Source organism: Mesoplodon mirus (assembly GCF_964341445.2).
Source record: "Mesoplodon mirus genome assembly, chromosome: 20".
In the NCBI taxonomy this organism is placed as follows: Eukaryota; Metazoa; Chordata; class Mammalia; order Artiodactyla; family Ziphiidae; genus Mesoplodon; species Mesoplodon mirus.
In genome coordinates, this window is record NC_138996.1 from 11,284,286 (window position 1) to 11,304,931 (window position 20,646).

The window sequence follows — 20,646 nt, forward strand, 5'->3', positions numbered from 1 at the left end:
GAGACCCAAGGCAAGTTCCTGTTTCAGAGACAGTTTTAAAAACTGAAAAACTGATCAAGTTCAGAGAGGGGTGTGTGTACTTCCCTCTCCCCAACTCACCCACATGACCCCCTTGATCTTCCCCAGGGGGGACAGACAGCTGATCTGCTTCTCTAAAGAATCTCTCTAGACCTAACCCTGTCCCTCCCCGCCCCTCCGTCCTCATGGCCATTCCTTAGCTGGTGTCTCAATACTCTGGTACATTTTTGTTCTTGACAAGAAAAAGGAGGGGCTTCCCTGGTGGCACAGTGGTTGAGAGTCCGCCTGCTGATGCAGGGGACACGGGTTCGTGCCCCGGTCCGGGAGGATCCCACATGCCGCGGAGCGGCTGGGCCCGTGAGCCATGGCCGCTGGGCCTGCACGTCTGGAGCCTGTGCTCCACAACTGGAGAGGCCGCAACAGTGAGAGGCCCATGTACAGCAAAAAAAAGAAAAAAAAAAAAAAGAAAAAAAGAAAAAGGAAAGGGAAAAAAAAATGAGAAAGAGAAAAAGGATGGCACATCTGAGTTTTTTGTGGTTTGGGACAGTTTTAGTGCAAGGTTTTCAGGACTTGATTTCCCCTGGTCCTTTCCATGCTGAAGACGGCGCTCAGTAACACTGCTGGTTACCAGTGGGACATGTATTCTCCTTCTGATCCAACAGGAGATGCTCTCCCTAGATTTGGAGTTGGGAGGGAGGAGACTGGCACGGGTGATGTCCAAGGATGAATAGCCAGTTTCAGACGGGATCTTCTGCGCTAACCAGAGCCCCTGCCTTCAGTTCTGCAGATGGACACTGAGCCCAGCAGGGGCACAAGAGGGATGGCTCATATCTCCCATGGAAAGAGAAGGGGAGGAGGGGAGAGCGGGAGGGACTGAGGAAGAAAGAAATAAAAGGAAAAAAGGAAGGAAGGAAGAAAGAAAGAGAGGGAGAGAGAGAGGAAGGGTAAATTTGTATATTCCTCTATTTTGACAGCTTCCTTATATTAAAATGGGTATAGAGACACAGACATAGAGAAAAAAACATATGGATACCAAGGGGGAAAGGGGTGGGGTGGGATGAATTGGGAGATGGGGATTGATATATATACACTATTGATACTATGTATAAAATAGATAACTAATGAGGACCTACTGTATAGCACAGGGAACGCTACTCGGTGCTCTGTGGTGACCTAAATGGGAAGGAATTCCAAAAAGGAGGGAATATATGTATATGTGTAGCTGACTCACTTTGCTGTACAGTAGAAACGAACACAATATTGTAAAACAACTATACTCCAATAAAAATTTAAGAAAAACGTATCAATAAAAAATTCTTAAAAACAGTAAATAATTAATTTTTTTAATTTTAAAAATAGGTATAATAATGCTTAACATACAACATTATTATAAGGAATAAATAAAATAAAAATGCCCAGTAGTACAGAGCCTGACATTCAGTAGATGCTAAATTAATTTTGTTGAGCATGAAGGGCACTTACACTTATGTTGTGTTTGCTTATCTGTTTGTCTTACCCCCCAGACTCTGAATGTCTTACTCATTTCCGTAACCCCTGTACCTATGACAATGCCTGCAATATAGTAGACACTCAATACATATTTTTGAATTAATTCATCAGTTAATTAATACCCTGTCCCACCCTCACCTGGCCCCATTTTCCTTCCTGGTCAAGAGCTCTTTGCTCTCTCTCACTATGCTCCCTGGACCAAGGTTCTGGAACTCAAACTCTGAACAAAATTTGTTGGACCTGCCATGGATGAAATGCCAGTACTCTTCTTCCTAGAAATACCAAAGAGTTTTCCCAGCAAGCACAAGGAAGGCAAGAGATTAGGAAGGGCAGACTGTGGATTGTTGGTATTTCTAAGTCCGTTGCAGAGCCATGATGTGTTTAAATTAAAACCAGAGTCCAAGGTACTGCTTATATGCGAAGTATTTGAAAGAGCAGAGCCTCCCCAACGCAGTCAAGGAGGGAGGAACAGCGTTCTAGAAGAGAGAAAGAGAGAGGAGGGATTGAGGAAGGAAGAAAAAGAAGGAAAGAGGGAGAGAAGGGAGGAGGGAGGAAGGGAGGAAGGGAGGAAGGGAAGGAGAGAAACAGAGGAAAGAAAGAAAGCTGGAACAGTGAATTTTCAAATAGGCATGCGGAAATCTGAGTCAAGCATGGTCTACTGAACACATAATTTTATCTCTGCTGCTTTGCAAACCTCCACTAAAATGGCAGTAAGGGAGGAAAGGCGCATACATCCTCAAGGACAAAGAATGTGAAAACAGCCACAACCAACAATAAATGTTAAACCTTTAAGAAACACAAAAGCTACGATCAGTGGAAACTAACCTACCTACTATATCAGAAAAACCTAGACCTGTGCAGATTGGAAGCAGCAAGAAACCAGCTGTTCGGCTTCTCCAAGCCCCAGACAGGCTGGGGGATTCAAGGACCAGGAGCCTCTGAAAGGAGTGGGGAGGGAGGTATGGTTTGGGTGGGGCTGGAAACAGGAAGATGGGTTGAAACCTTGCGTGAGGAGGAAGAAGACTGAGGTTGAACAAGGAAGGCTCAGGGCTTAGGGTCCAGGCTCCACCGAGGACAGAAATAAGACGGTGGAGTGACAGCCGCATAATGAACAGAATGCCACCACTCACCCCCCGTCTCCCTTGCCCAGTTTGGCTGGAAAAATGCTGAAGAAGGCTTATACCTCTCCAATTCTCACCCCCAACCCCAGGCAGGAACGTGGGGGTGTAATCTCATTGGAAAACATTCCAGCTCAAGGGACAAAGGCTACAGAATCAGGTATTTGTCTCCTGGTACAATGGCTTTGGTGCACCCACCTGTCTTCAGGCCGCTCACTTATGCTCAACACTTTCGAATAGATTTTAGTGCCTCGCTCATAACTGTGAACCACCACCAAGAACCATTGAATAGGGACTTCCCTGGCAGTCCAGTGGTTAGGACTCTGAGCTCTCACGGCTGAAGCCGTGGGTTCGATCCCTGGTTGGGGAACTAAAATCCCACAAGATGCGTGGCGTGGCCAAAAAAAAAAAAAAAAAAGAAACATCGAATATTTGAGGGAATCCTCCAACATAAAAGGTAGACTAAAACAAATCGGGGGAGTAGGGGGAACTTTGAAGAAACAGAGGCAATGCAGGGAGAGAAAAAAATACTATAATATTGAGGTAAAAAAGATACTGTGTTTATTTTTTAAATGATAATACCTTTTAAAAAATATCAGGATGTCGGGGCTTCCCTGGTGGCACAGTGGTTGAGAGTCTGCCTGCTGATGCAGGGGACACGGGTTCATGCCCCGGTCTGGGAAGATCCCACATGCCGCGGAGTGGCTGGGCCTGTGAGCCATGGCCTCTGAGCCTGCGCGTCTGGAGCATGTGCTCTGCAACGGGAGAGGCCACAGCAGTGAGAGGCCTGCGTACCACACACACACACACAAAAATCAGGATGCCCTTTAAAGAGAGAGAGAGCATACAGAAAATAAGAAAGACGTCATGGAGGTTAGAAATATGATAGAAAAAAATTCAATAGGAGGATTGAAAGATAAAGTTGAGGGACTCTACCAGAAAGTAAAACAGAAAGACAAAAAGGTGGAAAGTAGGAAAGATGAAAAAAATTGATATAAATTCAGGAGTCTCAGTACCTGCAAAGTAACAGGTACAAAAAGAGAAAACAGAGAAACTAAATCAAGATAGAATCCTGGAACTGAGGTACATCAGTTTCCCAATTAGAAGGGCCAATGAGTGTCCAACACACTGAATGAAAACAAACCCTCACCAAGATACATTACTGTGAGACTTCAGAACTTCAGGGGTAAAGAGAAAATCCCAAAAGCTTCTGGAAACAGGTCACACTCAGAGAAGTCAAGGAGTCAGAATGGCATCAGACTTCTGAACAGCAGGACAAAAGGATCAAGGTCTTCAAAAGACCTCAAAAGGGAAAAATGGTTTATAACCTAGACTTCTGTACCCAACAGAAGTGTAAACCAAACATGTGGACAGAATAAAGATATTTTTCAGGCCTCCATGGTCTCAAAAAATTCACTTCCCTTTACCCCATTCCCAAAAAGCTACTGGAAGATGCATTCCTCCCAAACAAAGGAAGAGACAAACTAAGATCCTTGGAAAATAGGCCTAACACAGGAGAGAGGTGGAGGGAATTCCCAGGATGAAGATGAAGGGAAGTTTCAGAATCATGGCTGTGCATCAGACCTACGAAAAAGCAGTCCATATCTGAGCTGGAGGCCAGAGAAATTCAGGACTGTGGAATCTCAGAGACATTCAAAAGAAAAAATAAGAAATTGGGAGATCACCTGATGTGTTTGGATGTATTAGGAAGAACTGTATAGTTCTTATTAGTTATAGAATTATATTCTAATTTATAAAATTAAGAATTTTATACTTCTTAAATTATAATTTTATAATTCATAAAGTTAGAAGATGAATTAAAGACATAAAAAACCAATTAAACAACAAAGAGGCAATTATTAATTCCAGGAAAAACAAAAAGTTATATAGGGGCTTCCCTGGTGGCGCAGTGGTTGAGAGTCCGCCTGCTGATGCAGGGTACACAGGTTCGTGCCCTGGTCCGGGAAGATCCCACATGCCGTGGAGCGGCTGGGCCCGTGAGCCATGGCCGCTGAGCCGGCGCGTCCGGAGCCTGTGCTCCGCAATGGGAGAGGCCACAGCAGTGAGAGGCCCGCGTACCGCAAAAAAAAAAAAAAAAAAAAAAAAAAAAAAAAAAAAAGTTATATAGGAAAGAAAAGGTAATCACCATGTGCTACATGGCTCCTCTCTGAACAATGTTTACATAAATATTTAATACTAATGTAAACATGGAACACTGATTTGATAAAATTGTTATGTGGGACTTCCCTGGTGGTGCAGTGGTTAAGAATCCGCCTGCCAATGCAGGGGGCACGGGTCTGAGCCCTGGTCTGGGAAGATCCCACATGCCAGGGAACAATTAAGCCTGTGCGCCACAACTACTGAGCCTGTGCTCTAGAGTCCACGAGCCACAACTACTGAAGCCTGCACGCCTAGAGCCGGTGCTCCGCAACAAGAGAAGCCACCGCGATGAGAAGCCTGCACGCCGCAACGAAGAGTAGCCCCCGCTCGCTGCAACTAGAGAAAGCCCGCGCGCAGCAACGAAGACCCAACGCGGCCAAAAATAAATAAATAAGTAAATAAAATTTTAAAATCGTTATGTAACTGGACGGGAGAGTAGTAAGGGAGCTAAAATCTCATATTTCATAGTAAGATGTCCCTAGAAGGAAAAATCAAGAACTTGCAGCATAAGCACAATATATGAAAGTAAGAAGGTAAAGCGCATCAGACTCAGCCAAGTTGAAAGTGACCGCCTCTCAGGTAAGGGTGGCAGTTGAAGAAAGGAGCTACTTTTTGTGATAAGCCTTGTAGCACTATTTGATTTTTTAAAACCTGTGTGCACCTGCTGCTTCCATGTGATCGTTTGAAAGTTGACAAACCAGGCAATCTGAGTTCTGGTCCTATTCTCCCCTCCTCTGCTACAGGATTTCAGTTTCTCATACATCGAATGAGGAGCTGGTGAATAAGCCAGAAGAGGGGTGGTAATCAGAGCCTCGAGAGGAGTTTCCCCAAACACTCTTCTCGACCTCTGAGCTCCTGGCCCTTGATGTTTATCCCTTTTCCACAATAATTATGTTTATTCAACCTCTAAAGTCAACTGGAGGAGACTTGGGGGCATCTTTATGGAGGTTGGGGGAAGTTTTTATTCCATTTTCTTTTACATAGGACGATGACAAGATGCAGAGTAAGGGCAATATTGGGAAGCTGGTCTCTACCACGTGTTCAATAACATCCCACCCTGCTCTCTGACAGTCCTTGTATCCTAAACTTGATCAAATATTTTTGGCCTTTCCCCCCAAACCGGTTGAAAACTTTCCCATGGTTAGGGACCATAACTAATGTGTTTTTTGTTTGTTTGCTTGGCTGGGGTGTTTGGTTTGGAGTGTTTTCTTTGTTTTTTTCCATTCCCCACAGAGCATGATAGTGGCTTGATAACCATCTGCTGAGCAAGACAGGAGTCTCCTCCTGTCTTGGTGAGGGGTCCTGCAGTGCATGTGTTCATAAGGGGAACGGATTTATTTTAAGAGAGAATAAAAAGTGCAGGATGACAGTGGGGAATTTTGGTCACAGGACCCGAGGAACCGCTTGTGTGGTTCTCTGCACCACCCCCGTTTCTATTTTTTGCTGGTCGTTTTATCCTGTTCCTGGCGACATCACTGTGTTAGGAACCAAAAAGCACCAAGACCTCAGCTATCCTGTGCCCCTGCTGTCCTGAGTGACCTTGAGAAACTCAGATATAATAGTTTAGCTTCTTTTTCTCCCCGGTAAGATATAGAGTTGGACCAGCTGGCTGCTATGGGCCCTTCTCGTGCTAAGATTGCAGAAGTCACGACTGTTTACGAGTAAGTGGACACACTGCCGGGGTTGCCAGGGCCCTGTGCCGCCCTCGAGAGGAGACAACAGCGTTGCTCAATATGGAAGGAAGGAGGAGTAATAGTCACACCAGGTGGCAGAGGGCCGAGCTGGGTGACAGATGTGAAAAGGGAAGTAAAATAAAGCGCGCGTCAACTGCAGGTGGAAGAATTCATGAGGAAAAGAGCACCTCCGCCCACATCACTTCAGGTGACTTTGGTAAGAGGAGCCGTTGGTCTGCAGCCTGTGCCCATGGCAAAGCTCAGTAATTCTAGAAAACAGTAACGATACAATTCCCATCAAAGTCACTGATTTGGAAGAGGATCGCTGGTAACTAGGTGGGGCAAAAAGCCAATGAGCATTTGGTGAGAGGGTTGGGAAGGCTTGAGGGGAGAGCTGGAAAGCACATTATATTATAATTACCAGTCATGGGGGACTGGCTCCCGTGCTCAGCGGCCCAGTGCACTCGTTCACGTATCTCAGCTTTGGAGAATGTCCCTCCCTACACCTCAGCTCTCTTGAGAACGCCCTTTCTCCCGCCCAACTCTGGTTCCAGAGGGGAGTCTCCGTGTTCTCCCTGGTACCGTCACTTGGTCACCAATAGATCCCTGCTTTAGTTTGAGCCCATCACCCTGTCCCACCTACATGGCTTAGTTGATTGGTCCAGGGGTGGGTCTGTGACCCACGAATGTCCACGTCCAGGGCAAAGGACCTAATGGGACCACTTTGATACAAGTAAGGTGGGTCTCTCAAAGGTGGCTGAGGCGATCAGAATGGCCATAGATGCTTTAGATCCATTGAGACAAGTTCTAGACGGTGGGCACGCAGTCCAACAATTTGTACCAGCGTCCCTGGCCCCTGGCTGCCCTTGTTTCTGTTTCTGTGGCTTCCATGGGTGGACAAGTTTACTTGGACCTCTGCCTCACCTTTCTTCTTTTGCGCGTCAGCCTGCGCATTTTCTTCTTCCTCCACTTGGCTGTCATGGCTCGGAGGTTTCTCAGAAGATGGTGCTAAGGCCGAGAGAGCCTAGAGCTGAATTTAAACATCCAGGTCCTCTTGGGTGCGTCAAAGCTGGGTGTGAGATCACCTATGGCTGGTGAAGAAAGTTGCTCTGAGAAAATGAAGCCCCCAAGTTAGGAAAAAACAGAATATTAAGAGTTGCAGGGGCTGGATTTCCCCTGGTGGCTCAGGGGTTAAGAATCCGCCTGCCCTTTTTGTCCGACATCTTAACGAGGCGCAGTGGTAGCAGTTGCTCTCCCGGCTTTGCTATGCCGCCCAAGGACAACAAGAAGAAAAAAGATGCTGGAAAGTCAGCCAAAAAAGACAAAGACCCTGTGAACAAATCTGGGGGCGAGGCCAAAAAGAAGAAGTGGTCCAAAGGCAAAGTTCGGGACAAGCTCAATAACCTAGTCTTATTTTACAAAGCAACATATGACAAACTCTGTAAAGAAGTTCCCAACTATAAGCTTATAAGTCCAGCTGTCGTCTCTGAGAGACTGAGGATTCATGGTTCCCTGACCAGGGCAGCCCTGCAGGAGCTTCTTAGTAAAGGACTTATTAAACTGGTTTCAAAGCACAGAGCTCAAGTAATGTATACCGGAAATACCAAGGGTGGAGATGCTCCAGCTGCTAGTGAACATGCATGAACAGGTCCCACCAACTGTATATTGTGAAAAATAAAACTTTATTAAATCAAAAAAAAAAAGAATCTGCCTGCCAATGCAGGGGACACAGGTTTGAGCCCTGGTCCGGGAAGATCCCACGTGCTGGGGAGCAATTAAGCCTGTGCACCACAACTACTAAGCCTGCGCTCTAGAGCCCACGAGCCACAACTACTGAGCCTGTGCTCTAGAGCCCACGAGCCACAACTACTGAGCCTGCGTGCCACAACTACTGAAGCCCGCGCGCCTAGAGCCTGTGCTCTGCAACAAGAGAAGCCATCGCAGTGAGAAACCCGCGCACTGCAATGAAGACCCAATGCAGCCAAAAATAAATAAATAAAATAAATAAATAAATAAGTAAATTTTTTAAAAAAGAAAAGAAAACATGTATGGAGTGCCGTCTTTGGGGTGGGCCCTATTCTAGGTGCTCGGGGAAAGAGTCCCAGGCTCCCGGCGCTCATATGAGCAAGGAAACCTATGAGTAAGTGACAGGCAGAGGAAGTGGTATGGGAGGAGCAGAGAGCAATGGGGATCCGAGGTGGTGAGGGAAGGATGCCCCCAGGAGGTGACAGCGGAGCAGAGACCTGCAGAAGTGAAGGAGTGAGCCATGCAAGGAGGGAGAGGAGGGATCCAGGCCCAGGCAACATAGGTCAAAGGCCCCTTGTGGCACCGAGTTCTGCTTGTTCAAGGAACAGCAAGAAGGCCCTTGTTGCAGGAGCGAGTGTATCCCCCATACAAGGGGAATGTCTGGGAGATGAGGTCAGAGACATGCGCGGGGCCACATTACATGGGGAGCTGGTAGCGTCCACACCTGACATGATGAGCAGGCTGCACCTGGGGCAATGCACTGACTGAAGAGTTTGGGTCTTTTGCCTGTTTTATCTTTTTGTAACCATATTCAAAGGTAGCCTTGGGTCTCATGGTGGCCAGTCACCTCTCCCACCTGTGCCCCCAGCCGCCCATTGCCTCTCCCCACAATCATCTTGGACAGCTTCTCATGTGTCTTTCCAGAGATATTCTGTACATCTGTAAGAACATTCTAATACATTTTTAACCTCCTGTTTTACACAAATGTTAACATATTATTTACAGTGTTCTCTATTTTATAAGGAATTTTGGAAAAGTGGGCTAAGGATTCATCAGGAATTGAATAAAGATGGCAGAACAAACCCATACTTTAGCCTCTCCCTCCTACTTCCCCAGAAACGTCAGTAATTGGAAGTACTGTACTACCGACTTTAAAATAATGGCCTTAGTGCTGTGTTTCAAAAGCTTTGTGCAGCAACGTGGATGGACCTAGAGATTGTCATGCTGAGTGAAGTAAGTCAGACAGAGAAAGACAAATATCATATGATATCGTGTATATGTGGAATCTAAAAAAATGGTACAAATGAACTTATTTACAAAACAGAAATAGAGTTACAGATGTAGAAAATAAACATGTTTACCAGAGGATGAGGGGGGGGATAAACTGGGAGACTGAGATTGACATATACACACCACTACACATAAAATAGATAAGATGAACCTGCACAGGGAACTCTACTCAATACTCTGTAATGACCTATATGGGAAAAGAATCTAAAAAGGAGTGGATATATGTATATGTATAACTGATTTACTTTGCTGTACACCTGAAACTAACACGACATTGTAAAGCAACTATATTCCAATAAAAATTCAAAAAAATAAAAAGCTTTGTGAAATCTAAATTCAACCAGCAATCTATATTTATAAACCCATCAGGCTGTTTCTTCAGGGTCCATGACTTCTTGTTTAGGAATGCTGGAAAGGGCAGAAAACTCAGGAAACTAGGGTTCAGGTTCTTCTGGCTTGTCACTAACTTTGTGTGTGACCTTGGATAAGCCACCTCAGAAACTGAAATAAGGGAGGGAGGGAGGGAGGGAGGAAGGATCAGTTTGGGCTTAGTCTTTCCTAAGAGTGGAAGTGTGTGTGTGTGTGTGTGCGCGTGCACTTATGTGTGTATGCAAACGTGCGATAATGAACAAAAGGGACAAATCCTCCGCCTTCATGATGTTTACATCCTAGAGGAGGAAAAAACCCCACAAAATATAGAAATAATTTTAAAATATACATTAAATAACAGTAAGTGCTAAGAAGAAAAGAATGAAGCAGGAAAGAAGGCTTGGAAATAAAGGGGAGGTGAAGTTTGGATGTAGAGGCCAGCAAATGTGCTGTTGAGAAGGTGACTTTGGAATAAAAATCTGAAGGACATGAGGAAGCAGCCAGGAATGACCTGGGGGCGAGAGGCAGAGAGAGTGCAGTGCAAAGGCCACAGACCTGAAAGCCACGCGGTAAAGATGGGAAAGACGGGAGGCAGGAACTAAGGTGGACCAGCGACATCGACATTGGTGCTGCCCTGGAGCCCCTGCACAAATTCTAGACTGCTTCTGGGCTGCGATGTAAGTCCCAGAACAAACCCCTGTTGAGTTAAGTTATTGGAGGTGAGTTTCTGTTAGATGCAGCAGAACAAAATCCTTCGTTGATTCATTCTCTTATTTTATTTTATTTTATTATTTTTTTTTTTTTGCGGTACGCGGGCCTCTCACTGCTGTGGCCTCTCCCGTTGTGGAGCACAGGCTCCGGACGCGCAGGCTCAGCGGCCATGGCTCACGGGACCAGCCGCTCCACGGCATGTGGGATCTTCCCGGACCGGGGCACGAACCCGTGTCCCCTGCATCGGCAGGCGGACTCTCAAACACTGCACCACCAGGGAAGCCCCATTCTCTTATTTTAAAAGTATTTTTTTAAGTGGATTGCTACAGTACCGATTGTTACATCCTTTTGGGAAAGCAATTTTTAAAAGCCTTAAAGTATTTTTTATTTTTTAGCCCAGTGATTTGCACTCTAGGAATCTATCCAAAGGAAACAATCTGAAATGCAGGTGAGAAAAAAATTATACACAATGTGCTGTAAACTGAATCGTGTCCCCCCCAAAACTGCCATGTTGAAGTCCTAATGCCTTCAGAAGGTGGCTGTATTTGGACATGCGGTCTTTAAAGATCTAAGTTAAAATGAGGCCCTTAGGGTGGGCCTTCATCCAATATGACTAGTGTCCTATAAGAAGAGGAGATTAGGACATACCCAGTGAAAACCACATGAGGACACAGCGAGAAGGGGACCATTTGCAAGGTGAGGAGAGAGGCCTCAGAAGAGACCAACCCTACCCACACCTTAATCTCAGAGTTCTAGCCTCCAGAACTGTGAGAAAATAAATTTGTTGTTTAAGCCAGTCTGTGGTACTTTGCTATGGCAGCCTGAGCAAACTAACATACAACAATTTATTTATTTATTTATTTATTTATTTATTTATTTATTTATTTATTTATTTATAACTTTTGGCCATGCCAAGAGGCATGAGGGATCTTAGTTCCCCGACCAGGGTTCAAACCTGGGCCTCCTGCGGTGGAAGCGTGGAGTCCTAACCACTGGACTGCCAGGGAATCCCCAACAATTTCTAAAGATCATTATATATTTTAAATAGAGAAAAAATAGAAATAGTCTAAAAGTTCAGTAACAATAAGGAAAGAATATTATACAGTCATCAAAATGTTGAGGCTGCATGGAAAAAAATACAAGATCATGTTTGGAAGAAAAAGCAAGATACAATGATTTAGATAGACAGATGATAGATAGACAGATAGATAGGGATGTAGTCAACCCTCTCTGTCTGTGGGTTCCACATCTGCAGATTCAAACAACTGCAGATCAAAAATATTCAGGAAAAAGACACAGAAAGTTCTGAAAAGCAGAACTTGAATTTGCTGAGTTCTGGCAACTATTTACATAGCATTTACATTGTATTAGGTATTATAACTAGAGATGATTTAAAGTAGATGGGATGATGTGTATAGCTTAGATGCAAATACTACATCATTTTGTGTAAGCGACTTGAGCATCCACGGATTTTGGTATCCAGTGGAACCAATCCCCCCTGAAGACACCAAGGGACGACTGAGTACATCCAAAGGAAGTGAATACATGTATACACACATATATACGTATACATATATATATATGATAATATATATGATTTTAACTGTGCTTTGCAAAGCCCGTGGAGGAAAAAAAAAACTAGAAGGAAGAAAAAAAACACTTGTAGCGTTATTTTTAGAAGATTATAACTTACATTCTTCTTTCTTTGTTAATGAGTTTAGACTATGGTTCTTTGAAGTGTACCTTATTCAAATAAACAGGTACAGTGGGGAATTGTAAAAGTGGGCTTATGCACTCTCCCAGAATGTCTCTTTTTCAGAAAGGAAACTATGTTGTTTAGATTGAAGATTCGTGCACACAGTGTATTGATCAAACTCCTGCGCACGGGTCCAAAGCAGCTGGTTAAACGCCATTCATTCCTTGGTGGGTCTCTGGGGGACTGAACCCTTTTGTTCTTTTCTCCGAGGCCAAGCCCTGGAAGGCTCTATAAACCCTTCCTGAGTCCCAGCATCGTGGCATCTGCCCAGCCAGCAGTGGGACCACCATCCCAGGAGTCCTGGGGAAGCCTGGGATGCACGGACCTGCTTTCTTCCCCACGTGGGAGGCGTGTTCTCAGGCCCAGCGCTCGCCTCCTGTTTCTCCCCCTCACAGCCACACCCTCTCCTTCTCCGGTTTAACTGATGTCTTTCCTTGGACTCCAGCTGCCGAATGTGCTGACAGCTCCTAGATCTGTGTCTTTGGTTTGGACCTTTGTCCTTCGCTCTAGATTCCCATATCCAATTGCTTCCTGGTCTCCTACCCTGGAATGTCCCAAAGTGAATTCACCTAACACTGAGCTCACGCAGTTTGCCTCAGAAGTCTCTCCCGGGACTTCCCTGGCGGTCCAGGGGTTCGAACTGCCCGGATGGCCAGCTTGGATCCCTGCTCCGGGAACTAAGATCCCAGAAGCCCCGCGGGTGTGGCCAAAAAAAAAAACCAAAATCTCTCGCCCCTGCATTCGCCGTCTCTGTCACGGATAACCATCGGCTCGGTCACCCAATCCGGAAACCTAAATCTCGGTCTTCCTTCCCCCTTCTCTCTCCCCACCCATGTCCATTTAGTCACCAAGCCGGATGAATTCTCGCTGCTTCACACTCTTTAATTCCATTCATTCATTCAGCGTCTAAGGTTGGCGAATAAGACAAGAACGACCCCTTCCCTCGTGAAGGCTCTTTGAGGCGGCAACAGATAGTAATTTAAAAAGCTAAAGACTCACATGTATACAGTACATTAAAATGGTCTGAGCTTACAACGGAGGCCTCCTGGTTGAGAAGGAGTCCTGGGGAGAGCCCAAGGTCAACACTCCAGGCAAGACAAACAGTGAGGAAGTGCAAGGGTCCTCAGGCAGAAAGACTGGCCACGTGTGAGAAGCGCTGACAAAGGGCCCGGTGGCTGTAGAAGCGCTGACAAAGGGCATGAGAAGCGCTGACAAAGGGCCGGGTGGCTGTAGATCCCTGAGAAGGCAGTGGAGGAGTGGGCGGGGCCCTTTTGAGTAACGATGAGAAGCCTGGATTTATTTTAATCCCTTGGAATATTTCAAGCAGGAGAGTGAGATGTCTTCCTGGGTCTACCCCTCCAATCCTTCTTCAGTACAGCGTCAAGGCCGATCCCTCTGTAACAGAGATCTGATTATGTGTCTCTGTGGTTTTAAAAACTTTCAGTGGCTCCTGTTTGCCTGCAGAATGACACCCAAACCCCTTAGCCTGGCTTTACAAGTCCCTTCATAACCTTGCCCCACATTTCTCCTGCCCTTATTTCTCCCTGTGCCTCCTTAACCCCTTTGCTTGGCCGTGAGAAGCGACTTCCAAATCCCCTGATGGATCTGCTTTTTATTTTTTATATATTTTTAAAATTTCGGCCACACCAAGCAGCATGTGGGGTCTTACTTTTCCGACCAGGGATCGAACCCGTGCCCCCTGCAGTGGGAGCACAGAGTCCTAACCACTGGACTGCCAGGGAAGTCCCTGTAGCTGCTATTTCACTGCTGAGTCTTTACTCATGATTCCTCTCTTCTGAGCACCGTGTTCCCCCCCGCCCCCGCCCCATCATCAACAGAAACCTACTCACCTTTCAAGACGAAGATCAAATGTCCCCTCACCTGGGTAATCTTTCCTGTCACTGCCCCCCAGTAGAATGAACCATTCCTTCCTTTGTGTCCGTCCTCCTCGATGTGCCCTGGATGACCTTCTAGCTTAACCCCGTTAACCCTTCATGGCCCTTCTCAGTTTACATGCCTCTTTCCCTGTTCACGCGTAACCCTCTCTTACTCCTATGTATTCCCTACCACTTAGCATAGATCTTGGAATATCTTATTGTATGAAGAGAAGTAGTTTTCTCTGTTTTGCATATTAAGATTACATAGGATAATTCTGCCAGACCTACTGAAGCTCAGGAAAAACTGTAACGACCACGTCAGCTGAGACTTGTAGCGGAGGTACCGGTCACGTCAGCTGAGACTTGTAGCGGAGGTACCGGTCTCTGAGCTAATAGGATCCCCACCACTAGCTACATCAGTGCATTGATCCTCGTTGGCAAGGCTGAGATTGGGAAAAAGTTTGACCAGGTAAAAACATCTATGGGGCATGGGTTTTGAAACCTCTCTGCTTGTCAGGCACCTCTCTGCATTCTGCCATGTCCGTGTCATCCACTGTCTCTGCAGCGCTCACCCCATGGCTAATGACGCTAGGACATCGGTTAGCTGGTTGGGGCAGGACAGTTGGAGACTGGAACTTATCAGTTTATCATTTCCTGCTAAGTGTTCAGGACTGCGGAGTGTAGCCTGGGGAGAATAAAGAAGTAACTTGTTCCCTCTATTTGGGGAAGGGAGATCATGATATCTATAGAAGACACTAACTGGTATTTATCACTTGACACATTGATAGGTGAGACATAATTACAAAATAACCCAGGACTATATAATCAAGGGCTGGACGGCGTGTTCTAGGCAGTAACTGCTGTCGATTTTTTTCAGGGTCTCTTGACCTTGATGTTGAAAGTCAATGTGTGGCTTCTACCAGCTTGTATCTGCTTGTCATGGGTGGGACCCGAATGAGGATGAACCAAAGGAGAATCAGGAAATGAGTCTGCCCAGTGCTCGGAGCAGTGTCTCTGCTGTTTATTCAGAGTGCTTGCGGGTACTGAGAAATGCATTCGGAATGTACGCTGCCTTTTCGGCAGCTGCATCTCAACAGAATGGGAGGCAAAACTGACCTGGAGGAGCTCAGCTCAGAGGCGGCCAGGTTTGCTGAGTCCTGGGAAGTATACACGGGACGTGTGTTGTCCGTGCACTCTGCTGACCCGGATCAGGAGCACTCTGTCGTCGCTGATGACTTTTTTACGAGTTCTCACTGAAAAAAAGTCATCATGGGACTCCAAAGGCAAATGTGCTCCTTGTGAAGGTCGCAAATTCTCCTGCTCTCGGAACAGCTGCAGCTGTAGCTGTTCACCCAGGGGCTTTGCCAAGAAGGCATCGTTGCCTGCACAGACTTCACACGGAGCCGTGCTGAGGGGAGGGTGGCTGGCTGGAGCTCAGATGAGATGTGATCACTGACGATTTCTGAAGAAAGACTTGAAACTTTAAATCAAATTACAGATTATGATGGCTCAGCCTTCCTTTAACCCTAACTGTGGTGACTTCACTTGATCTCAAGCAGCAAGCGATGTGCAGCTCCTCGGTGGAGTTTAAGTCCGTGTATCTCCTCATTTAATGGTACAAAATTTCAGTGGATTTTTTTTCGTGGCTTTCCATACATTTCTTGACTCACCAATCTAATTTGATACGCGACACGATGTCTTCGGAGCAGGGGCCTGTGCAGTTCATTGCACACAACAAACTCGTACTAAATATCTGTTGCTTGACTGATACCTTGAGTTTTCACTTTTTACATGACAGCAAGATATGTCATATTGATTAAACATCACCTAATAGAGTCCACATTCTCATAGCTCCAAGAGCACACAAAAGGCCTTTATGGCTATTGTTGGCTGGCTTTCAACCTCTGAACCTCTTAAGAGAGTTTCTTATACTCCCAGTTGCTTGATCATAATCTTCCTTAATCTTTATTTTCTGCAGAGGTAGAACCCATGTCCTCAAAGGCAAAGGAGGAATTTAATTTCAAGGCTCTTCTCTGTGGATAAGAACTGGCCCAATGCGTCAGATCTGCTGTGTGCCCGAGGCAATGCCCTGTCTCCAACACAGATTCCAAGGGAGGTGTGGGGAGGGCAGGCTGTGTTCCAGCTCTTTCCTCTGAGCATCAGCTGTAAACACAAACTCACTCCGGAGCTAGAACCTTGGTTTTAAAAGGAAAACAAAGATATGTATAGCATTTGATGTTAATAATGTGTGACCATGTCCCAATTAGCTCATTTCTTTTCTGATTAGCTACTTGCATTCACCACGTCACCCTAAGTCACTTAGGTCTTTGCCTTCTGACGACAGAAGCTTCGTGGTGGTCTGTCTTTAGATAAGTCACTCAAAGTTTCACTTAAAAGCAGCCAAACGACTCAATCATTGAAAACAGAATTAGACACACCAGGTGCAAAAATTATGTACCCCAAATCTAGCTTTTGCTAACGGGCATCTCCCCACCTTCCATATTTAACATTTTTGAGGGTACGTGTGCCAAGATGATTCATCCAAGCTGCTCTGGAATTTGTCTCTGCTGGTGACAATGCAGCCGATCCACCCTCGTCTGCCCTCCCCTCATCTGGTGAAAAGGCAGAATATCAGTTCCGTGGCTGTGTCACCAGCACACCATGGCTTTCTTTATTTAGGTACCACGCACTTAGGCAAGTTGTTCCCACGTGGAGCTTTTCATCTCCCGATCACATTTCTCCACCATTTCTATCTGCCTGCACCACCCAGAGTGCGACCCTAAAGAGGGTGAGGACCTAAGGATCCTGAGGGTCCCCAGAACCCACAGAGCGGCCCCTCCAACAAGTGATCTCCTTGCTCTGTGGTCCTTGCTTATCCAAGGAGACTGTGTATAGCCTCTTCCCCAGCCCTATCAGCCCAGGAGCCCTGCTCTCTCTTCCTGCTTCTCTGAGATTCTCCCCAGCAGAGGTGCCAAAAATTCATCTTCTTTGAACTTGCAGCAATTCTGATGCTGACTGTATTCCCAGAGATCCTGAAACTTCTGGCGGTATTAGCTCTTGGGTTTCTTTTTACAACATTTGGGGGACAGATCTGTGTTCTGAGGTTCAGGCTAACCCCCCTAAAAAATGAGTACTTTTGTGGGAATTGCCCGTTTCCCCTCCCTTCTCCACTCCCTCTATAGATTTTCACATTCTGGAGGAAAGCCAGGCTTCTTTCTTTTTTGTTGTTTTTACTGTAGATTTTCAAGCTAGCTCTAGCCGGCATCCAACTCTCCCTCCTCCCTCGGTCTTTCCCCTCCTGGCTCCTATTCAATGACTAAAGCTCGACAGGAGTATTTACAGACCTGGGTATCTACTGTGACCTTGTGATTGCACTAATCCCTGGCACCATGACCTTGTGATGGCACTAATCCCTGGCGTTAAGGCTGCTCTCTGCTCTGCCTGTCACAAGGGTTGAGGGGATGGGAGTGGGAAGGAGGGTGCCTCATCCGGGAGCAGCCCGTTTATTTATAGAACCGGCCTTTTCCTCTCCTTCCTAGTGTCTGTTGCCATATCCACAACACCCCCTCTGGGAGATAGATGACAGATTGGAGGGGGTGGACCCAGAGCTCCAGGGGTAAAGGCCAGAGTTCTCAGGGTCAGATCACCAAAGGACTGCTTTCCCCACCTCCATGGGCACACCCAAGGAGGCCCAAGTTCCCAGGGCTGGTTGACCACTGAGCATTACAACTTCCTTCCTCACAGCCCCAGAGGTGTGGCCAGATGCTCCTGCCTGGGGACTCTGGGCTCAGTGGCCTCAGAGAGTGCGACTCAAGTTCCTGGGAAACTCTGGCAGCATCTGAGGTTGACCTGACCATCTCTTTGGGGTCTTTGAAAAGCAGATGAGAAAATTGCTGATAGAATAAGAGAGAAGAAAGATGGAAAAGGGCCTGACTCTGCATGTCTTGGAGAACAGAATTGCCACCATCTAGATTAAGAGAAAAAAAACACAAAAAACCCTGGACAGACTTCCTCGGCGGTCCAGTGGTTAAGACTCCATGCTTCCACTGCCAGGGGTGCGGGTTCAGTCCCTGGTGGGGGAACTAAGATGCCACACCAAAAAACCAAACCAAAACAAAACAAAAAAACAAGACTTTGGGGAAAAAGTGAGAATGAAGGCCACGTGATTACAGCTGGAGGAGGACTCCAGTTGACAAGACCTGTGTAGCCTTGTCACAATTTAGCTCATGATTATGCCATACCTTGGGTGACCATGACTGCTTCTTGTGTTCAAGTTCTGACCCAACTTGACAGTAAATCACGTGGGGGCAGGAACCTTAGGGCACAGAGCTGGGTGCCACATTTGTGCTCAGTAAGCCTTGTGAGGTCTCATAGGTGGATTATAAGTGACTATTATTAGCATTAAGAAGGGTTTTTCGAAGATGATGATGCTGATGGTGATGATGGCTGGATATACTGTAGGCAGGAACCCTGAGCTTTTTAAATCTCTCTCCTCCCTCTGCCCAGCGAGTACCATGCACTTAGTAGGCTTTCAAAATCATTTGCTAGATTTGTATTAAATAAATGATGATTATAATAGTTCCATGTCTGGGAACTTCTACTCTGCTTAGTAGACACTTTTCTCTCTCTAAAAAAAAAAAAAAAGAATCTTCTGAGCCTGTGTTCAGTTTTCTCTTGTAGCCACTTCTCGTGTGTGATACCACAGGGGGATGGTCCTCAAACGTTAGCCTTGCATCAGAGCCACCTCTGAGGCTTGTGTTTCTTTTTTTCTTTCTTTTTTTTTTTTTTTTGGCTGCTTGATTCTTCCTTGATGCGCGCGGGCTTTCTCTAGTTGCAGCGAGCGGGGGCTACTCTTAGTTGCGGTGCGCCGGCTTCTCACTGCGGTGGCTTCTCTTGTTGCGGACCACGGGCTCTAGGTGCGTGGGCTTCAGTAGTTGCAGCACGCGGGCTCAGTAGTTGTGGCTCGCGGGCTCTAGGGTGCAGGCTCAGCCGTTGTGGCGCACGGGCTGAGTTGCTCTGAGGCATGTGGGATCTTCCTGGACCAGGACTCGAACCCGTGTCCCCTGAATTGGCAGGCGGATTCTTAACCACTGTGCCACCAAGGAAGCCCAGGCTTGTGTTTCTGATCAGTAGGTAGGGGGTGGGGCTCAAGAACGTGCTTTTCTAGAGTTCTCATGGTGGCTGCTGCTGGTCTAGGGACCACACTCTGGGAACCACTGCTGTACGGGTGTGTTAGAAATGTCTCAGGTTCTCTTACCTGGAACTTGAGGATTGAAGAAGAGTCCTAGGAAATGGGCCACAGCTGTCTGTGGAGAGGCCTCAGTAGAATCCTTCTCCGAGGGATCATTGCCCATCTCTGCACAGGGGCCACTTTCTCTAGAATTTAGAACTTGCCAAAGCGGGACAAAGGTTGCCAAGAACCCACTTGGGGATCCCACTCTAATTTGCCTGCAGGCTCACCTCTCTCCAGTCTATTCTCCTCACTCCAGCCCAGGTGACTGTCTCAATCAGAAATCCGGTTACCTCTGTCTCCTGCTTAAAAACCTTCAGTGGCTTCCCGTTCCTTCCAGCTTAAAGCCCAGACTGTGGGATGCCTTAGCCTGGTTGGCAAACGCTTCATGATTTGACCCTTGCCTTTGCATTCAACGTGGGATCCTGCCACTCCCCGACTACCGTGGTCCCCAGAAATGACCCCTCTCACCCCATTCCTCTGCACAAGCTTCCCCTGGGTTCAGAGTGAACTTTCTTTTATTCATTTATTTTTTATTGGAGTATAATTGCTTTACAATGTTCTGCTGTACAGTGAAGTGAATCAGCTGTACGTATACATATACCCCCTCCCTCTTGAACCTCCCTCCCATCCCCCATACCACCCATCTAGGTCATCACAGAGCACCAAGCTGAGCTCCCTGTGCTATACAGCAGTTTCCCACTAGCCATCTATTTTACACATGGCAGTGTCTCCCAATTCATCCCACCCCCCCCTCCCCCGCTGTGTCCACAAGTCCTTTCTCCATGTCTGCATTTCTATTCTTGCCCTGCAAATAGGTCCATCTGTACCATTTTTCTAGATTCCACATATATGCGTTAATGTACGATATTTGTTTTTCTCTTCCTGATTTACAAAGTTGTGTTAATTATTGCTATACAGGGACTTCCCTGGTGGTCCAGTGGTTGGGACTCTGCACTTCCAATGCAGGGGGTGCAGGTCCGATCCCTGGTCGGGGAACTAGGATCCCACATGTCACGTGGTGTGGCCAAAAAAGATTTAAAAAATCATTTATTTAAAAAAATTTAAAAATTAATAATAATTACTGCTGTACAGCAAAGTGGTTCAGTTATACGTATTTATACATTCTTTTTTTTTTTAATATTCTTTTCCATTATGGTTTATCATAGGATATTGAATGTAGTTCTCT

At 46.3% G+C, this 20,646-nt stretch overlaps 1 protein-coding gene across 1 annotated transcript; it reads left to right on the plus strand.

Moving 5' to 3' along the window:
• Nucleotides 1-7,705: 7,705 nt before the first annotated feature.
• LOC309795939 (small ribosomal subunit protein eS25-like) lies at nt 7,706-8,122 on the plus strand (the record flags this gene model as incomplete). The annotated part of the gene is made up of 1 exon (XM_082608748.1): nt 7,706-8,122. Exon 1 carries the CDS (start codon nt 7,745-7,747, stop codon nt 8,120-8,122), a length of 378 nt encoding a protein of 125 aa, XP_082464874.1. The 5' UTR covers nt 7,706-7,744.
• Between the last annotated feature and the right edge of the window lie 12,524 nt (nt 8,123-20,646).